This window comes from Colius striatus, chromosome 2, assembly GCF_028858725.1.
Source record: "Colius striatus isolate bColStr4 chromosome 2, bColStr4.1.hap1, whole genome shotgun sequence".
Taxonomy (NCBI): Eukaryota; Metazoa; Chordata; class Aves; order Coliiformes; family Coliidae; genus Colius; species Colius striatus.
The window spans coordinates 70621443-70642916 of record NC_084760.1 but is presented as its reverse complement, the minus strand read 5'-3'; the positions used below and the strand labels follow the sequence as shown (position 1 = coordinate 70642916).

General features: G+C 38.9%; 1 protein-coding gene across 6 annotated transcripts in view; it reads left to right on the top strand.

Annotated features, from left to right (window-relative positions):
- Positions 1-21474, top strand: part of MTR (5-methyltetrahydrofolate-homocysteine methyltransferase) — a 53113-nt gene that overhangs the window by 21125 nt on the left and 10514 nt on the right. For 5 of the 6 annotated variants that reach the window (XM_061991040.1, XM_061991039.1, XM_061991041.1 and 2 more), the window contains 13 exons: positions 508-620; positions 3799-3939; positions 4558-4743; positions 5319-5498; positions 6439-6555; positions 6654-6794; positions 10843-10932; positions 11575-11727; positions 12288-12395; positions 15792-15892; positions 18007-18074; positions 18941-19061; positions 21052-21133. In XM_061991040.1, coding sequence (XP_061847024.1) covers positions 508-620; positions 3799-3939; positions 4558-4743; positions 5319-5498; positions 6439-6555; positions 6654-6794; positions 10843-10932; positions 11575-11727; positions 12288-12395; positions 15792-15892; positions 18007-18074; positions 18941-19061; positions 21052-21133 — 1601 coding nt within the window. The remainder of the gene's footprint in view (positions 1-507; positions 621-3798; positions 3940-4557; positions 4744-5318; positions 5499-6438; positions 6556-6653; positions 6795-10842; positions 10933-11574; positions 11728-12287; positions 12396-15791; positions 15893-18006; positions 18075-18940; positions 19062-21051; positions 21134-21474) is intronic. The other variant, XM_061991043.1, reaches the window with a different exon arrangement.

Here is a 21474-nt window from a genome sequence, read left to right as displayed (position 1 = left end):
TCATGTCTTAGCTGATCCTGTTCTGCTGTAAGGGTTTTTTTACTTCTGAATTACCCACTACCCAAGGGTCCCACTTGAGCTTGTTTCTCTGAACTTGAGTATGTGGTTAAGAACTCTCTCTGTCAGTTAATTCAGTGGGCTGCTACTTTGGTGGTGGTACAGTCATGAGTTAACAGCTAGAAGTTGAGAAAAGGTGTATATGTGCATACACATAGATGCCCAAAGAATCTGTAGCTTCATGTCATTTTATATTATACAAATTGGCTGGTATTTTTTATGGGTCAGGTAAATTATTGTCTGTCCTTGAAGAAGGATAGAAACATTTGGCATGTGTTGGAAGTTGCTACATTGCATTTCTTTGCTAGTTACTCATTAGATTTGTGCACATCATGATGTGCCAGGAAATCACTCTTCTTAAAGAGAGAGACACCTCTATTTTGCAGGTTTTTTTTACAATGTTTTTTCTCTTCTGTTTTTGCAAATATATTCAAAAAATATCTTTTTAAGGTCTGGAGCCATTCAGAATTGGACCATACACCAACTTCGTTAATATCGGTGAACGTTGCAATGTTGCAGGATCACGGAAGTTTGCTAAACTCATCATGGCAGGCAACTATGAAGTATATATTTTAACAATAATCTTTGTAGCTGATGCTCTGGTTTTTCATTGTTCCATTACACTGTGTTATTAGTTGCTTGTTTTACTGGTACAAAGCACTATTCTATATCAGTTACAAGAGTAAGAAACAAGGAGAATTTACTTTGTCATAGAATCACAGAATGGAGGGGGGTTGGAAGAGACCTTTAGAGATCATGTAGTCCAACTTCCTTGTTCAAGCAGGTCCACCTAGATCAAGTCACACAGGAACATGTCCAGGCAGGTTTTGAAAACCTCCAGAGAAGGAGACTTTGCAACGTCCCTGGGCAGCCTCTGCCAGGGGTCCCTCACCCTCACAGCAAAATAGTTTTTCCTTATGTTTAAATGGAACTTTTTGTGTTCCAGGTTTTTTTTTCCATTACCACTTGTCCTGTCACCATATACAACAGAAAAAACTGATGCCCCAACCTCCTGACATCCATCATTTAGATATTTGTAAATATTGATGAGATTCCCCCCAGTCTCTTCTTCTCTAGACTAAACAGCCCCATTTCCTGCAGCCTTTCCTCATAAGGAAGATGTTTTAGTCCCCTGATCATCTTGCTGGCCCTGTGCTGGACTCTGTCCAGAAGTTCTCTGTCCCTCTTGAGCTGGGGAGCCCAGAACTGGACACAGTACTCCAGATATGGCCTCACCAAGGCAGAGTAGAGAGGGAGGAGAACCTCCCTCGTCTTGCTGGCCATACTCTTTATTGATGCATCACAGGATGCCATTGTCTTTCTTGGCCATGAGGGCACACTGCTGGCTCATATTTAGTTTGTTATCAACCAGGACCCTCAGGTCTCTCTCTGCAGAGCTGCTCTTCATCAGTTTGACCCCTGGTGTATGTCGTTGTTCCTTCCCAGATGCAGGACTCTGCACTTGTTGAACCTCATGAGGTTCGTCTCTGCCCAACTCTCAAGCCAGTCAAGGTCTCACTGAATGGCAGCACAGCCTTCTGGGGAATCAGACGGTCCTCACAGTTTGGTGTCATCAGGGAACTTGTTGAGAGTACACTCTGTCCCGTCATCCAAGTCGTTGATGAAGATGTTGAACAAGACTGGCCCCAGAACCCGTCCCTGTGGAACTCCACTGGCCACAGGCCAATGCACTCTAATTTCTCTTTCACATAGAGAGCAACTCCACCTGCTTGTCTTGTTGGCCTGTCTGTCTTTCCTAAACAACACACAGCCCTCCATGGCTGTGCTCCAGTCACATGAGCACCACATCTCAGAAACTACAATGAGGTCATGGCCCTGCATCAACACCCACATCTCCAGTTCCTCCTGCTTATTCCCCAGGCTGTATGTGTTGGTTTACAGGCAACGCAGGTGCTTGCTTGAACACATGGGTTTCCCTGGATGCATGCAAGAGGATCCTCCCTGATTTGATACTGCCTCAGGGCAGTCAGCCTTCTGCATCTCATCTTGGTGTGCAGCTGAGAAGCACTCGTCATTGCATTTCCTGCCCTGCCGTTTTCCTGCTAGATAGGATGGGGTGTTCTTTGCCATTTCTCCCTCCACCCCCCAAATCCTTCAGTTTAAAGCCCTCTTGCTCAGGTTGCCCAGCCTATTCCCAAATATTTCAGTGCCCTTGTGAGACAGGTGTATTCCATCATGCCCTATCAAATTGCAGTCCCCAAAGAGGATTCCCTTGTCATAAAAAACGAAACCTTCTTGCTGGCACCAGCCTCTTAGCCAGGAGTCAACTTTTTTAATTTTTGCGTTAGTGACTTCCCCTTTTCCTCTGATGGACGAGATGAAAGAGAAAATAACTTTTGTGCCCCCCCCCCCCCCCCTTCACTTGTTCCCCAAGGGTTTAAAAACCTTTTTTATTCTGGAACTATCATGTCTCAATACATCATTCATCCCCACATGGACGAGGAATAAGAGATAGTAGCCCACATCCCTGACCAGACGTTGCACTCTCTCAGCCACGTCTTGGCTCCTAGCAGTCAGCACACTGTACACGACTCCTTATGTGATCAACAGATCGGTCTCTCTGTGCCTCTTAACAATGAGTCACCCACAATGAGCACCCGTTGCTTCCTTTTATGATGCCCATTGCCTGTTACTGGTGGAGCAACCAGTGGTGATTTTCCCCTTCTGGACCTTGCTCGTCTGTGTCTCCCATTGTTGATGCCTCATGCTTATTTGTAATTGGTATGGTGGAAGGAAGGCTATGAAGGGGAGCCTTGTTTGTTTGTTTGGTGGTTTTTTTTATTACCAGGGTCCAAGGCATTTCCATTTCACTGGAGGCTTATACCTTGTTGTGGAACCATCTGTCAATCTCTACCTCTGGTCCTCTAATACCACATAGTCTACTAATGGTTTTCGTGCAGCTCTTTCACCTGACACTGCAGCTCTTGAACTTGAGGGCACCTATGACACATAGTTACCTCAGAAGCAGGTGTGCCTAAACATCCTAAACACCCCCTGCAAGCCATCTAGACTGAAGCATCCTTGCTGACCAGCTCTGTCTGAGTGGATGCGCCAGTCTTCACCAGGATATTCTCCATCTGAGCATTGGCATTAGCTCTCAGGCGAGTGCCCACCATCTTGTTAGCTGAGGCAGGAACACTTCTCCAACTTGAAGCTCCCTATGTGGGCTTTGGAATCGTTTCCAGCCTGTCCTCCCTACTCAAATTGCTGTGCAAACTGCCATGCCAAGTCCTGTTTGCCTATCCTGGTCACCACACTCCTGGTTGTTTGTGCTCCCTGGGGAATGTTTAAATCCCCCACGGTTCCTTTGGCTTCACCTCTTGGCAGGACCATCCCCTCGCGAGAGCTGCTGGCTCCTGGCAGGTCTCCTAGCTGCTTCTCAACTCCCAGTGCTCCAGGAACCCTTTGACTCAGTTGGCTGCTCAGCCATAAAACCTAAGCCTTGCCATCACTGAGTGATGCACATGACCATCTAATATTAATGACACTACCAGCATGCTAGGTTTCTGGTGTCATGTTTTTCTGAACAAATTAGTTACCAGTTGTGCCATACTAACAACTTGTATGTTGTTGTATGGACTATTTTCTTATTTTCTCATGAATTGTATTATAAATGTTTAATTTTTTTGGCTGCATACTTGTTTTGGTGAAGTGAAATGTCCTAAGAATTACTAGGCTTTTTTCTCCTGACTGTTCTGCTTTTTTCACTTTTTTCTTTAGGAAGCCCTGAGTGTAGCCAAATTGCAAGTTGAGATGGGGGCCCAGGTTCTTGACATCAATATGGATGATGGGATGCTGGATGGCCCTGCTGCAATGACCAGATTTTGTAACTTTATTTCCTCAGAACCTGATATTGCAAAGGTTGTAACTGAACATTTGATGAAGTTTGAAATTGCCTTTTAGAAAATTTTTATATTGATTTATTTCGTAACCAATTTAGGTCCTTAATAAGCAGTTGTCAACGTCTCTCAAGAAAAAAGTACAGTAATAGGGAAGGAGTTTGAGGGAAACAGGTTTTAACATTCTCTATCTAATTTCAACTAAATATATACCACTCCTTTTCATTGGTTAGAAAAGCTGAATGGAGATTTCTTTTGCAGCAGTTATTGGCTATAATCTGTATATTGACAGTCCATAATGGTATTGCTTTACACAAAACTTAAAGTTGTTGTGGATATAGGATGGTTTTAAAAGATACTTCTGCAATGTGCATTCTCTAAAAATGAGTAATTCAGAAACACAAGACAATACAGGGTGAAGTAGAGGTCTCTATATGATACATGATGGATTTACTTTTAAAGTTGCTCAGACTTTCACATTTAAAGCAAAATGAACCTACAAATACCATCTGGAAACTTTTTATTCATGAATGCTGATTGATCCTGTGTGCTATCTTTTGTCCAAATCGGTGAAAGCAGCATATGGAACTCTAGTTCATAACTTGTATGTATTCACCTGATTCACTTCTGTTATTTACAGGTGCCCTTATGCATTGATTCATCAAATTTTTCAGTGATTGAAGCGGGTTTGAAATGTTGCCAAGGGAAATGCATTGTAAACAGCATCAGTCTGAAGGAAGGTGAGGAAGACTTTTTGAAGAAAGCAAGAAAAATTAAGTTGTATGGAGCAGCTGTGGTTGTCATGGCTTTTGATGAAGTGGGACAGGTGAGTGACGCTTTAAAGGAGAGGTATTTTTCTCCTGGAGTGTAAGGCTTTCTTACTCTTGTTCAAGAGAAATTTGATTTGTTTCATTGACACTGTTGATTTGAAGAGATCTGTGTGGTCTTATCAATAACTTTGATCCTGATATGGGAGTATTTCTTATGCAGCTCACTTGTTTGAGGAATCCAGGTGCTATTCTAAGTGCAGCTCTGCTAGCACAAGAATGTGTCTCTTGCTCTTCAGCCATGCTGAACTCATAATTCATAGAGGATCTTTTTTAGTTCAGAAACTGAGTTTTGCCTGAGAATGGAATCTTTCTGAATTAATTTAGTTATGTCAAAAATCACATATTAAATTTTGTATAGAGTGATGAAATGTTGGGTTTTTAATTGTTTTTAATGAGGTGAGTCAAAGCTTCAGGTACATATGTAATTTTAATACAGACTTCTTATGTGTAATCCTCTTTTAATATTCATGATGTTCAGATTCTCGAGTCACTGGAACTGTAAATGGTTTCTGGAGAATTTATTTTTTGTGATGTCTGTAAGTTTCATGACAGAATTCTTTTTTTCCACTAGGCAACAGAAACAGAAACCAAGATTGCAATCTGTTCCAGAGCTTATCACCTCCTTGTGGAAAAAGTGGACTTCAATCCAAATGATATAATATTTGACCCTAATATTTTGACCATAGGAACTGGAATGGAAGAACACAACTTGTATGCCATAAATTTTATCAATGCTGCTAAAACAATAAAAGTGAGTTATAAGCTTATTTTAACTTGAGGTATTTTGCTGAGATTACTTAAAAACCCAGTCCACCACAAAACTGAAGAACTTTACCCACTCCCAAACAAGAACAAAACACTGCATTTTAAATTAGCAAGGGGGATCATTTGTCTGAAGTGCAACCATTCCTGGCTATTGCTGTATTTCCAAAGGAACTTCAGATAGTTCTATAAATATATTTCTATCCATTACCTCTACTGTAAATATACTGTATTAATCAAATGAGGTAACAATTACATTCACATTCTAGCTAAAAGGACCTCTTTGAAGGTATGTGAAAGCTGCCTTTTTAAACTGATGAAATTACCGTTACTGTGGAAGAGATTTGTGCAGTAAGCTGAGTTTTTATTTAGCCAAAATGTGTGTAAGGAAGTAGAGCAGTGAAGAGCATCACCTGAATACAGCCATGGGAGCTGCACTGTTGTGTTTCATAAGGCAGTTTGATTGGTCTGGAGGTGCTGTCAGTAGCAGTCTGGGGCTTGAACACCTGACAGGCTGTTTTGTTACTACAGTGCTTCTGGAAGGGAGGCTGTGCCCTTGAGGTTAATTCCTGAGACAGATTGGCAGGCAGATTGGCTTATCCTACTTCCAAAGGAATGGAAGATGGAAGAGACATAAGTCTGCATGGGGAAAATCTGGAATGCTGCTATGGGAGGACTGGTATGTTTAGAATAGTTGCTTGCACATAATTAGGTTGAATCTTTCCTTTTACTTGTATATTTTTTTCTTCAGAGATTTGAATTGCTTTTTATGAATTTGAGTAACTTGAAGGATTTGGAACAGGGATTTGGAAAGGCTGCATAGCCAATGCATTGCTGCTCAGGAGCCAACTGTTTTATGGACCAAATGCTTTGCTTAGATTTTCTTCTTGGAAAGCACTTTTCTGAAAATGTCTATGCAATTCCCATAGGAAACACTGCCAGGAGCCAGGATAAGTGGAGGTCTTTCCAATCTGTCTTTCTCCTTTCGAGGAATGGATGCCATTCGAGAAGCAATGCATGGGGTGTTCCTTTACCACGCAATTAAGGTGTGAAGTGCTTTTGGCTTCCATATGTTTGCACTTGGCAGATGTGCAGTGCTGTGTCTGACAGCCCTGGCTGGGGGATTCTGTATGTTGTTTTTCAGTATGGCATGGACATGGGAATTGTGAATGCTGGGAATCTGCCAGTGTATGATGATATCCACAAGGAATTGCTACAGCTGTGCGAGAATCTAATTTGGAACAAAGATCCTGATGCGACAGAGAAACTTTTACATTATGCTCAGGTAACTTAAACTTCTCAGCTTTGAATAGTAGTTAGCTTAGCACCTGGGCTTTAACACCTTCCTGCTGATGATCGGTAAAATGGCCTATAAACTGCATGTGTCAATCCAACAGTGGCTGTTAGAGGTTGCTAATGGTACTACAAGTGGTTCAGTTATTGATATAGAATAAAATGTGAACTCTCTGGTAGATTGAGCCTCTCCAGTCAAAGAGATTGAAAGATCCTGCACCAGAATTCATATGCCTCAGGAGACCAAGCTGCACAGGCATTATTTTTAAAGAAAAACAAACCTCAAAACATAAGCAAAAAAACCCCAATCAAACTCCCCCAAACCAAAAAAAACCTTCACAAACAAACAAAACCCAGCAAAAGCCAACCTACAACCAAAGCAAATCTTAGCACTGGAGCTTAATTAGCAAGTGCATCTTGTCTCTGGTGGTAATGGTTTACTTTAAAGGTGAAGTAATTGCATGCAACTTCTGGCTGTGCTCTAGACTTCCATTGATTTCCTCAAGAGTGAGAATCAGTTTAGTCTCTTGAGAGGCTGTAATGACGGTGATGATAAAAGACAAAGATTATACACCTGAAATCCAAATTGTTGGCTATAAGAAAACTACTGAAATGTTGTTTTGAAGAGATCATACAGCAAAAACCTCTCTGCGTTAGGTGGCTCTTATATTTAAGGGCACAAGAAGGTTTGTATACTGGTTTTATAGCTCCTAGAGGTATCATTTCTGTGGACAGTTTCATTTGGTTTGTAGTTTGCCTTAGTGTGGTGCATGCTTTTTAGGAATAGTGACAACATGTTGAAAAGCAGTACAGAAAGAGTCTCCTTTATGCTTAGGCTGTTTTAGATGGTGCTCTTAATATCTAAGCAATTCACTTAGGAGCAATTTTTTTTCTATAAGCAGAGTTTTTCCATTAGAGCATTCAAGGTTGCATAAAGGAGAAGAAAAAAAAGAGAAGGAGAACTAGAAAGGTGTCATGGTGTGGCCCAGCTACCAAAGAAGCACCATGACAGTCTCTCACTCAGTGCCCTGAATTCACCCCCACCCTCATTAGGATGGCAGAGGCCCCAGCGAGATGAGAGGAAAAAAGATAACCAAAGTTGTTTTGGATTTAGTCAAGAGCATGGAGGGCTTGCTGCCAGTTACGATTCTGGGCAAAACAGACTCCAGTACTCGACTTAGAGAGGAAAGTAGGTAAGTTTATTCTACTACCTACAAGAAACAGAACGGACAAAAAGCAAAAAGTAGGATGATTGAGCAAATTACAACCAGCACTTTAAGATCTCCCTCCCCAATCCCTCGTTTCTTCCTGGGCCCAGCTCACTGCTCCCTACATCTCTACCTCCTCCCCCTTTAATGGCTTGAGGTGTAGGGAATGGGGGATATGGTCTGTCTCTCACAGAAGGGATCTGCTGCTTCTCTTTTCTCAGATGAGGATGACTCCTAGCATTCTTTCCCTGCTCCAATACAAGATCCCTCCCACGGGACACAGTCCTTAATGAACTTCTCTGATGTGGGTTCTTCCCAGCAGGTGCAGATTCTGCCGATACAGGGTCCCTCACATGGGGCACAGTCCTTAGTGAATATATCTGGCATGGATTCTTCCCCACAGTTGCAGCTTCTGCAGTTACAGGGTCCGTCCCACAGGACATAGCTTCTTCTGGGCATAATTTTAATGAGCTTCTTTGGCATGGGTTCCTCCCCACAGCTACAGCTTCTGTGACTATTGGGTCTTTCCCATGGGACATGACCTCCTCTGGCCATGGTCACTTCCCCTGGCATGAGGTCATTAGCAAAATGAGTCACTGCCTCTGATGTGGGGTCTTTAAAAAAATGAAAATAAATCTCAGCTTCACCAGTCCTCTCCGCAGGATGCCGGGGAGTCTCTGCTCCAACACACCTCCTCCTCTCTTCCCTCACTGACCTTGGAGTCCGCATGGTTGTTTCTCTCTTCCCACTCCTTGCACCACCAGAAGTTGGGAAAGAAGAAGGGGCAGAAGAAGGAGGAAACAGGAAGAAGCCTTCTCTTCCGGCTTCTTAAAAAGTGATTGTGGAGGCATCTAATTGGCTCAGCCCCAGAAGTGGGTCTGGCTCAGAGCTCGGAAGAGTTTTGAGCAACTTCTTACAGGAGCCATCTTTACAGTCCCTTCCGCCTTACCAGAAATGGCTGTCATGTCAAACCATAACCAAAGAGATTCTTCAAATATTATTTCTGCAGATTTGCTTATTTAAATTCTGCAGAATGAAGAATTTAAATGGAGAACAGAAAGTAGAAATGGTCTAAAGTTTGGGAAGCCATTGTTGAAATCTCTGCTCTTATTCATTGTGATAGTTTTATTGTGGGAGTGAACCAGCTCCCAACTGCAAAAAAGAGATTAGGAGCTCTGTTAAAATTTAACATAAAATATTACAACTTTCAGATTTTCTCTGGAGGTAAGCATCTTGATTTGGGTTTTATCTTCTCTCCAGATGAATGTGAGAGTCCATAGATATAGGTAGATATATCTATATATTTCTGTTTCTATAGATTTAAAGATAGATAGTTACTTGCAGCCAATGAGAGGGATTATTCCATAAGATTTTGAAGTTTGAGGCATACTTCAAAATATTGATTCAGTCCTTCTTCTGATATAGTGGAATTGAATTGTTCTTAAATTCTTTTGTCTAAAGGTTGTTTGGTTTGTTTTTTTTTAATACAAAAGTGTATTTGTTAGTTAGTAAGTGCATATGTTCCTTTTATTTGCAATTACTGCAGTTTTTTCTGCACAAAGAACATAGAATATGCAGTCCTACATCAAATATCGCACCTCTAATAGAGCACTGGTGAAGTTTACTCCTAGTTCCTTCAGGTAATAGTAATGTATGTGTAGTGCTTGCCACTGTGGTCCCTGTGTGCTCACCCTACAGCTTTATGGGTTATTTTTTTTAGATTGCAGTGGTTCTGTTGCTGAAGTGTCTAGGCAGAGACTGAGGAGCACTTGATACCTTTTCATTTGATCACAGAAGGGCTGAGGTGGAAAGGAACCACTGGAGATTATTTAATGCAGGCTGCACAGGAACATGTCAGTTGGGTATAACTAGGGATGGAAACTCTCCAGCCTCTCTGGGCAGCATCTTCCCCCTTCTTTCATTCACATTTTACAAACTAGACCTGTGAGGTGAATAAGATTTGTCAGTGAGACACTGTGTAGTTAGCTAACGTTCATATAAATAGGACTGAAAACTTGTTCTGATTTCTGTTCCCATGAGCGAGACCTTGTTTCCATGGCTTTTCCTGTGGCTTTATCTTTAAAATCTTGCTCATGAGCACTCGGAAGTATGGGAGGTTCGTAAGGACTGAAAGATGTCATCCCATGTTAAATAACTGAGGGAGGAAAAGAAATCACTTGCCTGAAGTGTGGTGGTTAAAGTAATGAATAGTGTGCTCTTCCCCAGCCCTTCCTAGGGTGGGTGCTTATGAGCTTTCTCATGTTGTGAAGCCCTTTTGGTCTTTGCATTCATAGCCAAGGGGAGTGTGAGGCAGAGAGAACATGTGAAGATTTGGGACAGTCCATGTGCATGAGAAACAGTAGTTCTGTAGGCCATCTGATTGGAAACACATATGTGATATGGAGCAATATAACCTATTTCAGCAGAAATTGAATTAGTGCCAAATTAATTAGAATTTTAAAATGAAGTGAGGAGTGTGGGGCAGAAATCAATTTAAATTATGTTCTCAGAAGTCAGACTGCTAGGATTAGTCATTTCATCATTTTTAAGAGCGTGAAAATTATGAAAATGCTCCTTTAAAAAAATTATTCATACTTTGTTGGTTTTCTGTACATTTTTCACTGAGGTATATACCATTTGGGATGCAGACCCCTAAAGTTTCTGTAATATGTTACATGTGGTTGCATTATGGTTTGTGTGTATATAAAAAAACTTTTTGAATAATATTATTTTGAGGACTGGTACTTGAAATCAACCACACTTTTCTAGAAGTAAAGTCTGCAGTCATACGTTTTACACTAAAAAGGTCCTGTGGATGTCTTTCCTTTTCAGAATCATGCCGAAGGAGGAAGAAAAGTCATACAAACGGATGAATGGCGGAAAAGCTCTGTGGAGGAAAGGCTGGAATATGCCCTTGTAAAGGTAAATCTCTGCAGAAAACTGTCCTACCCATCAGCTCTGAGACATGATCTCAGCTCAGACTTTAAGGGACACTTTTGGCTTTAAAAATTCTTCAACTGTCTTTCTTTTAAGAGCTATTAATAATTAATAGTATATATATATATATATAGTGTTATGTAGTGTATATATATACAATGTGTATTTATTGTTATTCAGTAACAGAAAATTGTGGTGATTTGTCTTTAAGCTTCACAACTTGAAAGTTTTGATGCTTAATATTTTATTCCACTACTGATAATAGAAATGGTGCTTTTACTTTTCCAGGGCTTTTTTGTTTTTCTTTTAATCCTTTAATAGCACTGCAGTGAGCGGCACCCGAGGAAGCTGTCTTAGAATGTTTGGGTTTTCTTATGACATGGTTAAGAAAAATAAACAAAGATCTCAACTCTTGCTTCGAATAAATTTGTATGCCTAAGATTGATAGCATTTTGTTTCATAAGAAAACCCGTTTTAAATACACATTATTATCAGTATAATTATCAGATTATTAGTATCTAAAGGATCTGTTTGTACTTTCATTGTGATTTTGGGTGGAGGGAGGGAGAGAAGCCAACTAAAAAGCTGTATTTCTAGCGAGTTAGAAGCTACTGTTTTTTTTCGCAGGGCATTGAGAAGTATGTTACTGCAGATACAGAAGAAGCAAGATTAAATCAGGAAAAATATCCTAGACCTCTAAATGTAATTGAAGGGCCTTTGATGAATGGCATGAAAATTGTTGGTGATCTTTTTGGTGCTGGAAAAATGTTTCTACCTCAGGTAATGAGAAAATAATTTACTATATTTTCCTAGTTTTCAAAAAACTAGCATCTTAAAATACAGCCAAAACAGTCTATGAATGCAAAACTTTTCACATGATTTGTGAAAATTCAGTTGCTGTTAAGAAGCAGCCCTATTTTTTCTTTACTTTGGACCACTACTTTCTTTATGTAGTTCTATACATTACTTTCCTTTCTTCCTGAGGGTTTTTGCTTTATTTGAAATACAGTTTTAAGTCTGTGTTGAAAGAGCAAGAGAGACAAAAGATACAAATAAAAATTGCTGTATTTAGCACTTTCCAAGTCTGAACTTGTTTGTAGATTCCATTTCTGTTATGGACGGTCTGAGAGGCTGCCTTGTGAAAGCAAGTGTCATGTGTAGCCCCTTAGTCACATAGAGCCATCAGCCTGTTGCCATAGAATGCTCTGCAGAGCTGGAATCTGAGTTTGCAAGTGAAGTATTGTTTATAGTTTCAATGAGTATACAAGAAAGCTAAGAGAAATCTCAGCCTGTACCTGATCTTTATTGTTTATTTTTCCCCCTTCTATTCATCTATGCAGGTGATAAAGTCTGCTCGGGTTATGAAGAAAGCAGTCGGCCACCTTATTCCCTATATGGAAAAAGAAAGAGAGGAAAGGAGAGCCACACGAGGCAGCACAGAGGAAGAGGCAAGATACAGTCCTTTGTGCTGTGACTCTTTCATAGCAAGGGATGATAAAAATTGAAATTCTTTTTTGCTAAGGACCTATATTCAGCTTTCATACTGGAGAGTTGATGCAGTCATATGGAAAATGACAATCCTGGCATAATTTGAAGTAGATCTGAAATTCATAAAGTGCAGATTTTGTGGAACTCTGCTTGGTATGGGCCTAAGTTGTCGGAAGTTTTCTGAAGGATACCATAAGCCTTTGTAGTCTCTTTAGACCAATGTTACTTCTTGTATTTCTGCAGGCAATTAATTAGAAGTAAAAAAAAAAAAAAGATAACATTATAACTTTATGGCAAACTTTGCAATTTGCTTATACTACTTCTGCCTTCAGTGAACTCTGGAGGTCCCTTTTGCATGTTCAAAGCCTGATGTCACATTTCTCTTTATTCAGCTGTTCCCTTTCCCTTAGCCCTCAAAGTTCTCCCAGCTAAACAAACTAAATTCTTACATCCTTTTTCTTCGTGATTTGTAACTTCCAGACCTCTTGTTATGATAGAATAGCATGGTCATTGCATTTGCAGCCATGACCAAGTTGTAGGGAACAAGTGTTTATGAAAACAGGGTCTGAATATAGTTGTCTTTTAATATGTGTGGTTTTCCAGCAGTTTCTGAAGACTACTTTTTATGTAATATATATAATGGAAAATATCCAATGATTTTTAGGTCTTCATGGGCCTTTTCTTTGCAGCATTTTTTGTTTCACAGCCAACACAGAATACTTGTGCGTATACTTAGAAGTAATTTCTTCCAAATTTGCCTAATGGAATATGTGGTAGGATCATTGGAAAATGAAGATGCAGGATGTCTCTTGTGGACAAGATTCCATTCAGTAGAAAAGAGAGTTCAGATAAATTGGACAAAATCCTCTTTTAAATACTAATGTCTTCTGTCTTCTATTCTATTTATAATGTGATAAGGTGTTTACAGTTTTGGTTGTTAAATATTTTTCTTCTCTTGTCTCTGTTGGACTATCAAATTTACATTTTATGTGTATTTACTTTTCTTTAGTCTTGTGAAACCATACCCTGTCTTCATGAGTTCTCAGAGACAGTAGCTATTATCAGAATCTGGTATTTAACACGTGAAAAAAAAGAATAGCAGAATTTCTCTAAACTGTGATATTTGTGTATTTCCTTTGATTTCCCTTCTGTGGATTTTGAATGGTTCCTAGTTCTTCCTTTGAAATCTTACACTATCTTTCCATGTGCTGTGGTTCTGTTTGGTGGTTGTCCAGCAAAATTGTAACAAATACAGCAAATAATTTAGAAAGAAAAATCATCTGATAATCAAACCTGACTAATCTTAATAGAGGGAAGATAATGTCTAGTCTTTTTTCCTGTCTTCTTTCTGGATGTGAAGAAGGTGTCTCTTCTCCAGTATCTCAAGCAGATATGTTCTCTGACTGTCATGAGTCACCTTTCTATGTGTCATCACTCTCTTGCTCATGCTGTTCTTTTTTATTTTAATTCAGATGACACTGCTAGTATTTGGCATCTTCTGGTTTGTTCTGGTGCTATTTGAAGTCCATGAAAATGATGACCCATTGCTTCCATGAGGATCTACTGTGAACTCTCTAGCACTTAATTCTTTGGCTAAAAAGAAGTGAAGTGTAATTTGAGAGGTTATTAATTAAAAATATAGCAAGCACCCTAAAGGGATTGAGATACTCGGTGTGGCTGAGGAGAGCAAGAGGAAAAAAATTAGGACTTCTGTCTTTCTGCTTCTCTACCTTCTGCTGGGGAAGGGATGTAGTGCCATCCTCTTAAAAAAAAAAAGTCACTGTGTAGAGAATTGGTGAGAGAAAAAAACAGTTGCATCAATCTCTGAAGTTAGGTCTCTGACTTGAAGGCAAATGATCTGTGAGCTCTGGTAGCTGATCTGTCTGATGTTACCCAGGCTGCTGTAACTTCCAGGACAGTTTTAGTCACAGACTGCCAGGAAATGCAAAGTATCGATGGGTACATTTGAGGACAAATAGCTGTGGCTGTGGATCTCTTATCAGGATTTTTAAAAAAAGCAGGCTGTTAGATGTGTGCCCGGGACTCTAGGACCTCCTTGCTTGAGACAATTGAAAGGGTTTCTTTAAAATGGCGTGTGCTCTGTCCCATATCGATTACTGCCCAGCACAGGTTTTCCTTCTTGTGTGTAAATCCATTTTTTTTTCTTGGTTATCAATCACTAGTTAAATCATCAGTAATTATTGGTGTGATACCTGTAAGCAGCACTTTTTATTCTTCCCCCAGTCCTTGATTAATTTCTTTCCCCAGTTTTCTGTTGTGTTCCAGTTGTGTACTTTCAGCTACAAATGTTTTTTATTGATATACTGAGATGACTGACTTAAACATCCATTTTGCCTTCACTGCTCTCTAGTCTTCTGTAAAACAGGAGCACTGGGGATATAATAGACAGCAGCGTTGGTATGGGAATCCAGAGATTTTATTCAACAAGTATGTTAGGACCACGGGAAATGCCGATATCACTGTTGGTAATACATAACATTTTTTTCCCCTCAGAAGGCAATGTAGACTCATGAAGTAGAGAGCTACTCAGTGCCATCTTTAAATCAGATGTGCTTCATGGAAAGATCTAACCCTCCAGTTCAGCCACTTACAAATGAGATGAGATACTGCTATTATACAGCTAAAAATGTGTGGGAATGTCCTGTGTCCTGGTGAATTGCTACAGGGAGTTCCACTGTTGACCTGCTGGTGGGCTCCCTTTGACAGGACTCAACACCAGCTAGCCTAGGATAAGTTTGTGACTATACAACTTCCTTTCTTCAAGGAGGTACTTTTTCCAGCCTATTTGTTCAGCTTGGGTAGTTTGAACTAGCCTGATCACTGCACTGAAATGTCTCCCTTGCCATTTGTTTTACGTCAAAAACTAGTCTTTTTTGCACTTGCTAATTCCTCTCATTCTTCTCAGCATTGCATTGAAGGATTGTTCTTGATGTACAAACAGCCACGTAATTATGAGGGTTCATACCTTTTTGTTCTGAATATTTAACCTTTTTAAACTCCTCATTGGTGAGATTTATCAATGAGGCAGACATACTTCATTGGTTCAGTTACTGCAGTGCACAAATTACTATCCAGATACGAATTTTTCTATCTGCTACTTCTTTTAACCATGGATTTTTTTAATAACATGTATGCAGTTTTCAAGAAAAATTCTTGTGCATTTTTTTACCGGATCTTTTAATACTTTTAATATTGACTATATTACCTGTACTACATTTTGCAATTACTTGTACTACAATAGGAGTCTCAGTCATGGATTAGGACTGCACAGTTGAAAGATCTCGTCAAACATGCTGAGGCTTCTAAGTAATTTGTGTTATTGGTTCAACTTTCAGGATCCTTACAACGGTACAATAGTACTAGCAACTGTGAAAGGAGACGTACATGATATTGGCAAGAACATTGTGGGAGTTGTTCTGGGCTGCAATAACTTCAGGTAAAGAGATCAACATTAGTTAGCTGTGTAAGGCTAGCTGATTAATAAATTAGGCTAGCTGAAGTTGTGGTGATAGCAGAAGTGGGCGTTTCTGGTGAACTGTCCTCTGTTCCCCAAGTTGTGGGGAACACAGATCATACCAGCTGTTACTAATCTGATGGTGAATATTACTAAATAGGCCTCTGAAGTGAATACAGTTTAACATCAACAGACAATCGATTTTTGTATTATATAAGTGAAATATGTTAAGTATAATATCTTAAACATAGAAGTACAATGCCTGAAGAAATCAGATACGACAATTGCAGTAGGCAAGACTACATGTGGGTTGTGTTGAGGAAAAGGAAGTCTTGTAAGATTTGAATGAACCTTTCAGTGTGTTTTTCAAGCCATTGGTTAATGATGAAGTTTTAAAAACCTGCTGGGATGTGTTTTGTTAAATAAGATATGAGATTTTCATCCTGTTTCTGAGCTTCAAAAGACAGAACTTCAGAAAGAGTACTTTCAAGGCCTGTGTACGTGAATCAGGGTTGACAACAGCTTTGGAATGAATGGTCACATTTCAATCAGAGCCCCTTGTCAGGTGTCTGTTAAGTGTTGCACAAAACTGAATCTGCTTTGGAACTTTGTATTTAGTGTTCATTCCTTTAGTTTTGTTTTTGGTTTAGCTCTAAAAAGAGGCAAAATTATTTATTTTAAAACACAAAGTCTTCAAGCCAGTAACAGTGCAGTGTATTTGCAGCATATTGCCATTCATTATCTCTTCAAGTTCTGTTGAATGGTTTCAGGCTTTCTTGAGCTTTATTTAGACTTACTGAACTGAAGTCACAGTATTTTCTGTCACTGTGACTATGAGTGAGGCTGAATGAGGCCAGCAGGCTGGAGTAGCTTACCTGAAAAAATAAAAGCCTTGGCAATGGGTAGGGTTAATAGGAATAAAATGCTAGCAAGGGAAATGTCTCATTTCATAAAATATATGATTTAATAAGACATTAAAACCTTGATGTGTATCATTTTATCTCGCTGACGTAAGATATGATGTCCTCAAAGACTTTCGGTATTGTCCAAATAACTTCAGAAAGGCCACTGCTTTGGTTAACCCTGGTGGGCAGCTGAGCACCACACAGCCATTCACCCATTTCTAGCCAGCCAGCTTCAGTGGGATGAAGAAAGAGGAAAAAAATCAATAAAAGCAAGAAAAATTTTATGTGGAGATAAAAAACATTTAGTAAGTAAAGGAAAAGTAGAAAAAGAGAGAAAGGAAAAATGAAATAAGGGATGCCAAGGCAATCACTTGCCACTTCTGATGGGTAGACTGATGCCTAACCAGTTCCTGAGCAGAAAACCCTGTTAAAACCCTTCCTCTCTTTTTTTTGGTTTTTTGGGGTTTTTTTTTGTTTGTTTGTTTGTTTTGTTGTTGTTGCAGAACATGACACCATATGCCATGAAATATTTATTTGGTTAGTTTAGGTCCTCTGCCTGGTTGTGTCTACTCCCAGCTTCTTGTGTGCCCTCAGTCTGTTCCCTGGGAAATTAGAAACAGAGAAAGCTTTGGTACTTGACAAACACCAAACCTTAATAGTTAAAACATTAGTGTGCTATTCAGTTGCCCAGGGAGTGTGTGGAATTGTCTTCTCTGGAGGTTTTCAAAACCCGCCTGAATGTGTTCCCGTGTGACCCGATCTAGGTGGACCTGCTTCTGCAGGGGATTGGACTGGATGATCTCTAGAGATGCCTTCTAACAGCCACCATTCTATGGTTCTATGATTCTGTTGTTATTGTTTTGGACACAAACGTAAAACACAGCACCATACCAGCTGCTATGAAGAAAATTAACTGTATCTCAGAAAAGAAATAAAAAACCTCTCACATTTGAATGTTCATACCTATTGTATCATATGGAACTCTGAAGTATTTAAAATTTTGTGAGACCCAAAGGTATTTCCTATATTAAAATTCCCTACAGAGGTCTTAGAGGAAACAAACAAATAAAAACCTTAATTTTACATTCAATTTTAGATCAGTCATTTACAGTAACAGGAAAATATTTGCCCTTTAGACAAAATTTGATCTGTTTTCTAAAGAATCTTATGTCATCTTGCTTCTTTTCACAGAGTTATTGATTTAGGAGTCATGACTCCATGTGATAAGATATTGAAAGCTGCAGTTGAGAACAAAGCAGGTACAGAGAGATTTCATTAGAACTCCTGTATTGTTTAATTTTGAACTCCACTCACTTTTTTTTTTTATCACTACTCATTATGTTCGTGTGTTGTCTATGATTTGGTCTGACGGTTTTCAGATAAATCAGAACTTTTGCATTAACAATTTTAATTATTTAGTATTTGGCACTTCCTAGCCTGAGGAACTGCAAATCTATATCCAAAGGGCAACTCCAACAGAGATGTTTTAGTATTTGTTTTACAAATGGATAAATGGAGATGTGGAAAAATTAAATAACTTCATATTGGGTCTTAAATCAGTAAAAGAACTTGGCATTCAGCCTGCCAGATCAGTGAATGTGAAATCAAGAATGATTTCACTGTTCTAATAAATAATGAACTTTCTGAAATAAGTTACAGTTGCTTTGAAACAGTCTGTTGCATCTTGAAAAAGATCAGTTGTGTGGAACATAGATGGTGAAATTTGAAAAAGTTTGCTGTTTCTAAGAGCAGAGCTTATAATTATTTTGTCTTATTTCCCTCCTCAGTTGATGAGCTTCTGAAGTTTGAAGCTTCCTAATCAGAAGTACTGTATATTTATTGCTGAAACTAGAGCAGTAGATGTTCAGCAGCTGTGAAGACTGAGAAATATTTTAAACTAGGAGTTTGAAATCACTTTCTTTCTTGGAAAAGTTTCACCTTCTAATTAGGTCAAACCTTGCTTCTAGATTAAGGACTACTCTGCTTTTTATCCCATTATTTTCTGTCTATATGATGTATGAAGTTATCTGATGTATGAAAGAAACCTTGCTGTAATAATTTCTGTTTATTTCTAGGGTGGATTTGCTAAACCTTTTTTATTTATGTGTTTGTAAATTTGCAATAGATATAATTGGCCTGTCTGGTCTCATCACTCCTTCTTTGGATGAAATGATTTTTGTTGCCAAGGAAATGGAGAGATTGGCAATAAAGATTCCTTTGCTGATTGGAGGAGCAACTACTTCTAAGTAAGATATCAGTTGGGAAGATGAGGAATGTGTATGAAAGTAGTGTTAAACAGAGAAAAAGAAAATTTCTAGCCATTTATCTCTCCCTTTCCTGCATTTTCCCACAACACACATACTGATTATAGAGATAAACAGTAATTGAGATGCAACAAATAATGGGCATGTTAAACTTTTCATTCTTGTGAGTGTTGTGTATTTTACGACTTGATATTCTAAGTACTGTATTTCCTTCTAAAAGTTAATGTGCATTTCATAGTGTTCTGTTCTTCAAAGGGATTGAGTGGTCTGTTTTGATTCAAAGCATTCTGAAAATGCAGGATTTTCAGGTTAGAAAATGGTCACGTTGACATCAGGGGGTTACTGTCATTTAACAAAGTTAATGTATTTTCCTCGATCATCATTCAGCTGACTGTTTTGAGGCCCCAGTCCTGTTCAAGCAGACTGAGAGGGTATAAATTCTAGCTGTTTGCCTTGAAGTTAACCATGTTGCTTTTGATAGATGGAGTTTTTCTGTTGATCTTATTCTCTCGGATCCATTCGAATTAAATAATAATGCTGCTATAATGATCTGAAGCCCAGTGTTCACAGCTCACTAACACCTAGTATTAACATTGCCACAAATGTGTTTTGGGCATGTGTAACAGCCTCGGGTCATGCTTTGCTAACTGTTCTATGTACAATATGCTCACGTAGGGTGGAAAGTGAGGCCATTGTGAAAGAGAGGCTGGATTTTGTCTACAGAATTTATGTAGAAGAGTTTCTTCATAACTTAAAATAGTGATGATATTTGCATTCTTACTGTACTGCTTTGGTAAATTCAAATGTTGAGATTATGACAATTTTACTGTGGTAAAGTTTATTTTAAAAAAATAGAAGAGCGAGTATGTATGTTGATACAGTGTCATTGTAGGACCATGCCCTGTTTGTTTCCTTTGTCCATTCCTATCAAAATAGAAGACACAATACCTTTTTCTAAAAAACAAAGCTTCCAAGATCAAAAGTGCATTGAGTAGAAGCAAATTAAGAAAACCCTGGACAGTTGGGTTACACAACTGTGTTGCACAGTCATCAGTAACTTCCTTGTCCAAGTGCTTTAAATATTTGACAGAATGTGAAGAAAAAGGAGATTTTTGCCATGGAAGATTGCTTCCTGGCCTCTGATTTAAATTAGTTTTAAAAATGATGTTTAACCTGAGTATTCAAGAAAGCAAACTGAGCTTTGACCTGCCAGGTCTTTGAGCAACAGGAGTAGCCAGCTGCATTTCACGTGATAGCTTAGGCCTCTGTTTAGGATTCCAAATTTTAATTTGATCAACAAAGCACTGTAAAATAGAACTCGGTCTTAATAATTTTATGATTAAGTATTTCTATGAAGACTGGAATATTAATAAACGCTAAATAATTGGATTATTTGGGATTTTTTTCTGTAAATGATTTGACTGATCAAGCAGGTGCAAGTTCTTAATATTTATTGACCACTGGCAGAATTCCTTCGTGTGAGTAGAGGAGTTGTGCCTCTGGTTTTGAAGTAGAGCATTATAGAAATGGAATAATCATCACTGAAATCTGTAGACCTAGAAACTAGCATGTGGGAGGAAAAAATGCAAGATGAGCAAAAAATATCTTTAAAAAATGTTCATTCTTGTTAGGCTTAGTTTGGAACACTCTCACTGAAGTTTTCTGAGACTCCAAGTAACAAGCTGCTGATTTTCAGTCAGCTGGTATGACAGCAAGGGAATGTGAGTTGGCACATTATTTATGAAGCATTCTGATACAGAAATATTTTTGTTCAAAGAGTATCTATTATTAAAATCTGTGTTTAATCATCCATACATAACAGATGGATGAATAACTTTATTCTTTTGAACTTCTGGTCTATGCATTAAGTCAGGAATTATTTCACTGGGTTTTTTTTCTGGTGTTTGTTTTGTGAGGATGTTTTTTTTTTCTTCGGTTGTGAAATGCTAACTCTTACTCTTTTTCATTGAAGAACACACACAGCTGTTAAAATCGCCCCACGGTATAGTGCACCTGTAATTCATGTCCTGGATGCATCCAAGAGTGTTGTGGTTGTAAGTTCTAAATTATAGTTTCTCATCCATGCAAAAATATGTGCCCTGTTCTTCTATTGTTGTTCTCATCCTTTACTCTAAGGCTTAATGTTATGGCAGAAAATCGAAGAGGCATGACAGAGACCAGTTTCCAAACTACTGTTGCTTCAGTTATTTTTTACTGCCACATCTGACGTGTTAATTATTGTCACTGGATACCTTTAATGAAATACACAGTTCTTTAAGCAAGGGTGATGTGATTCACTCGAGTCCTTGATATGATTCACTCTCAGTCCTTTTCAGATCTTCTATAGTGAAGAGTGATGGGATTGCATGCAAACTGCTCTTATCTCTATTTTGGC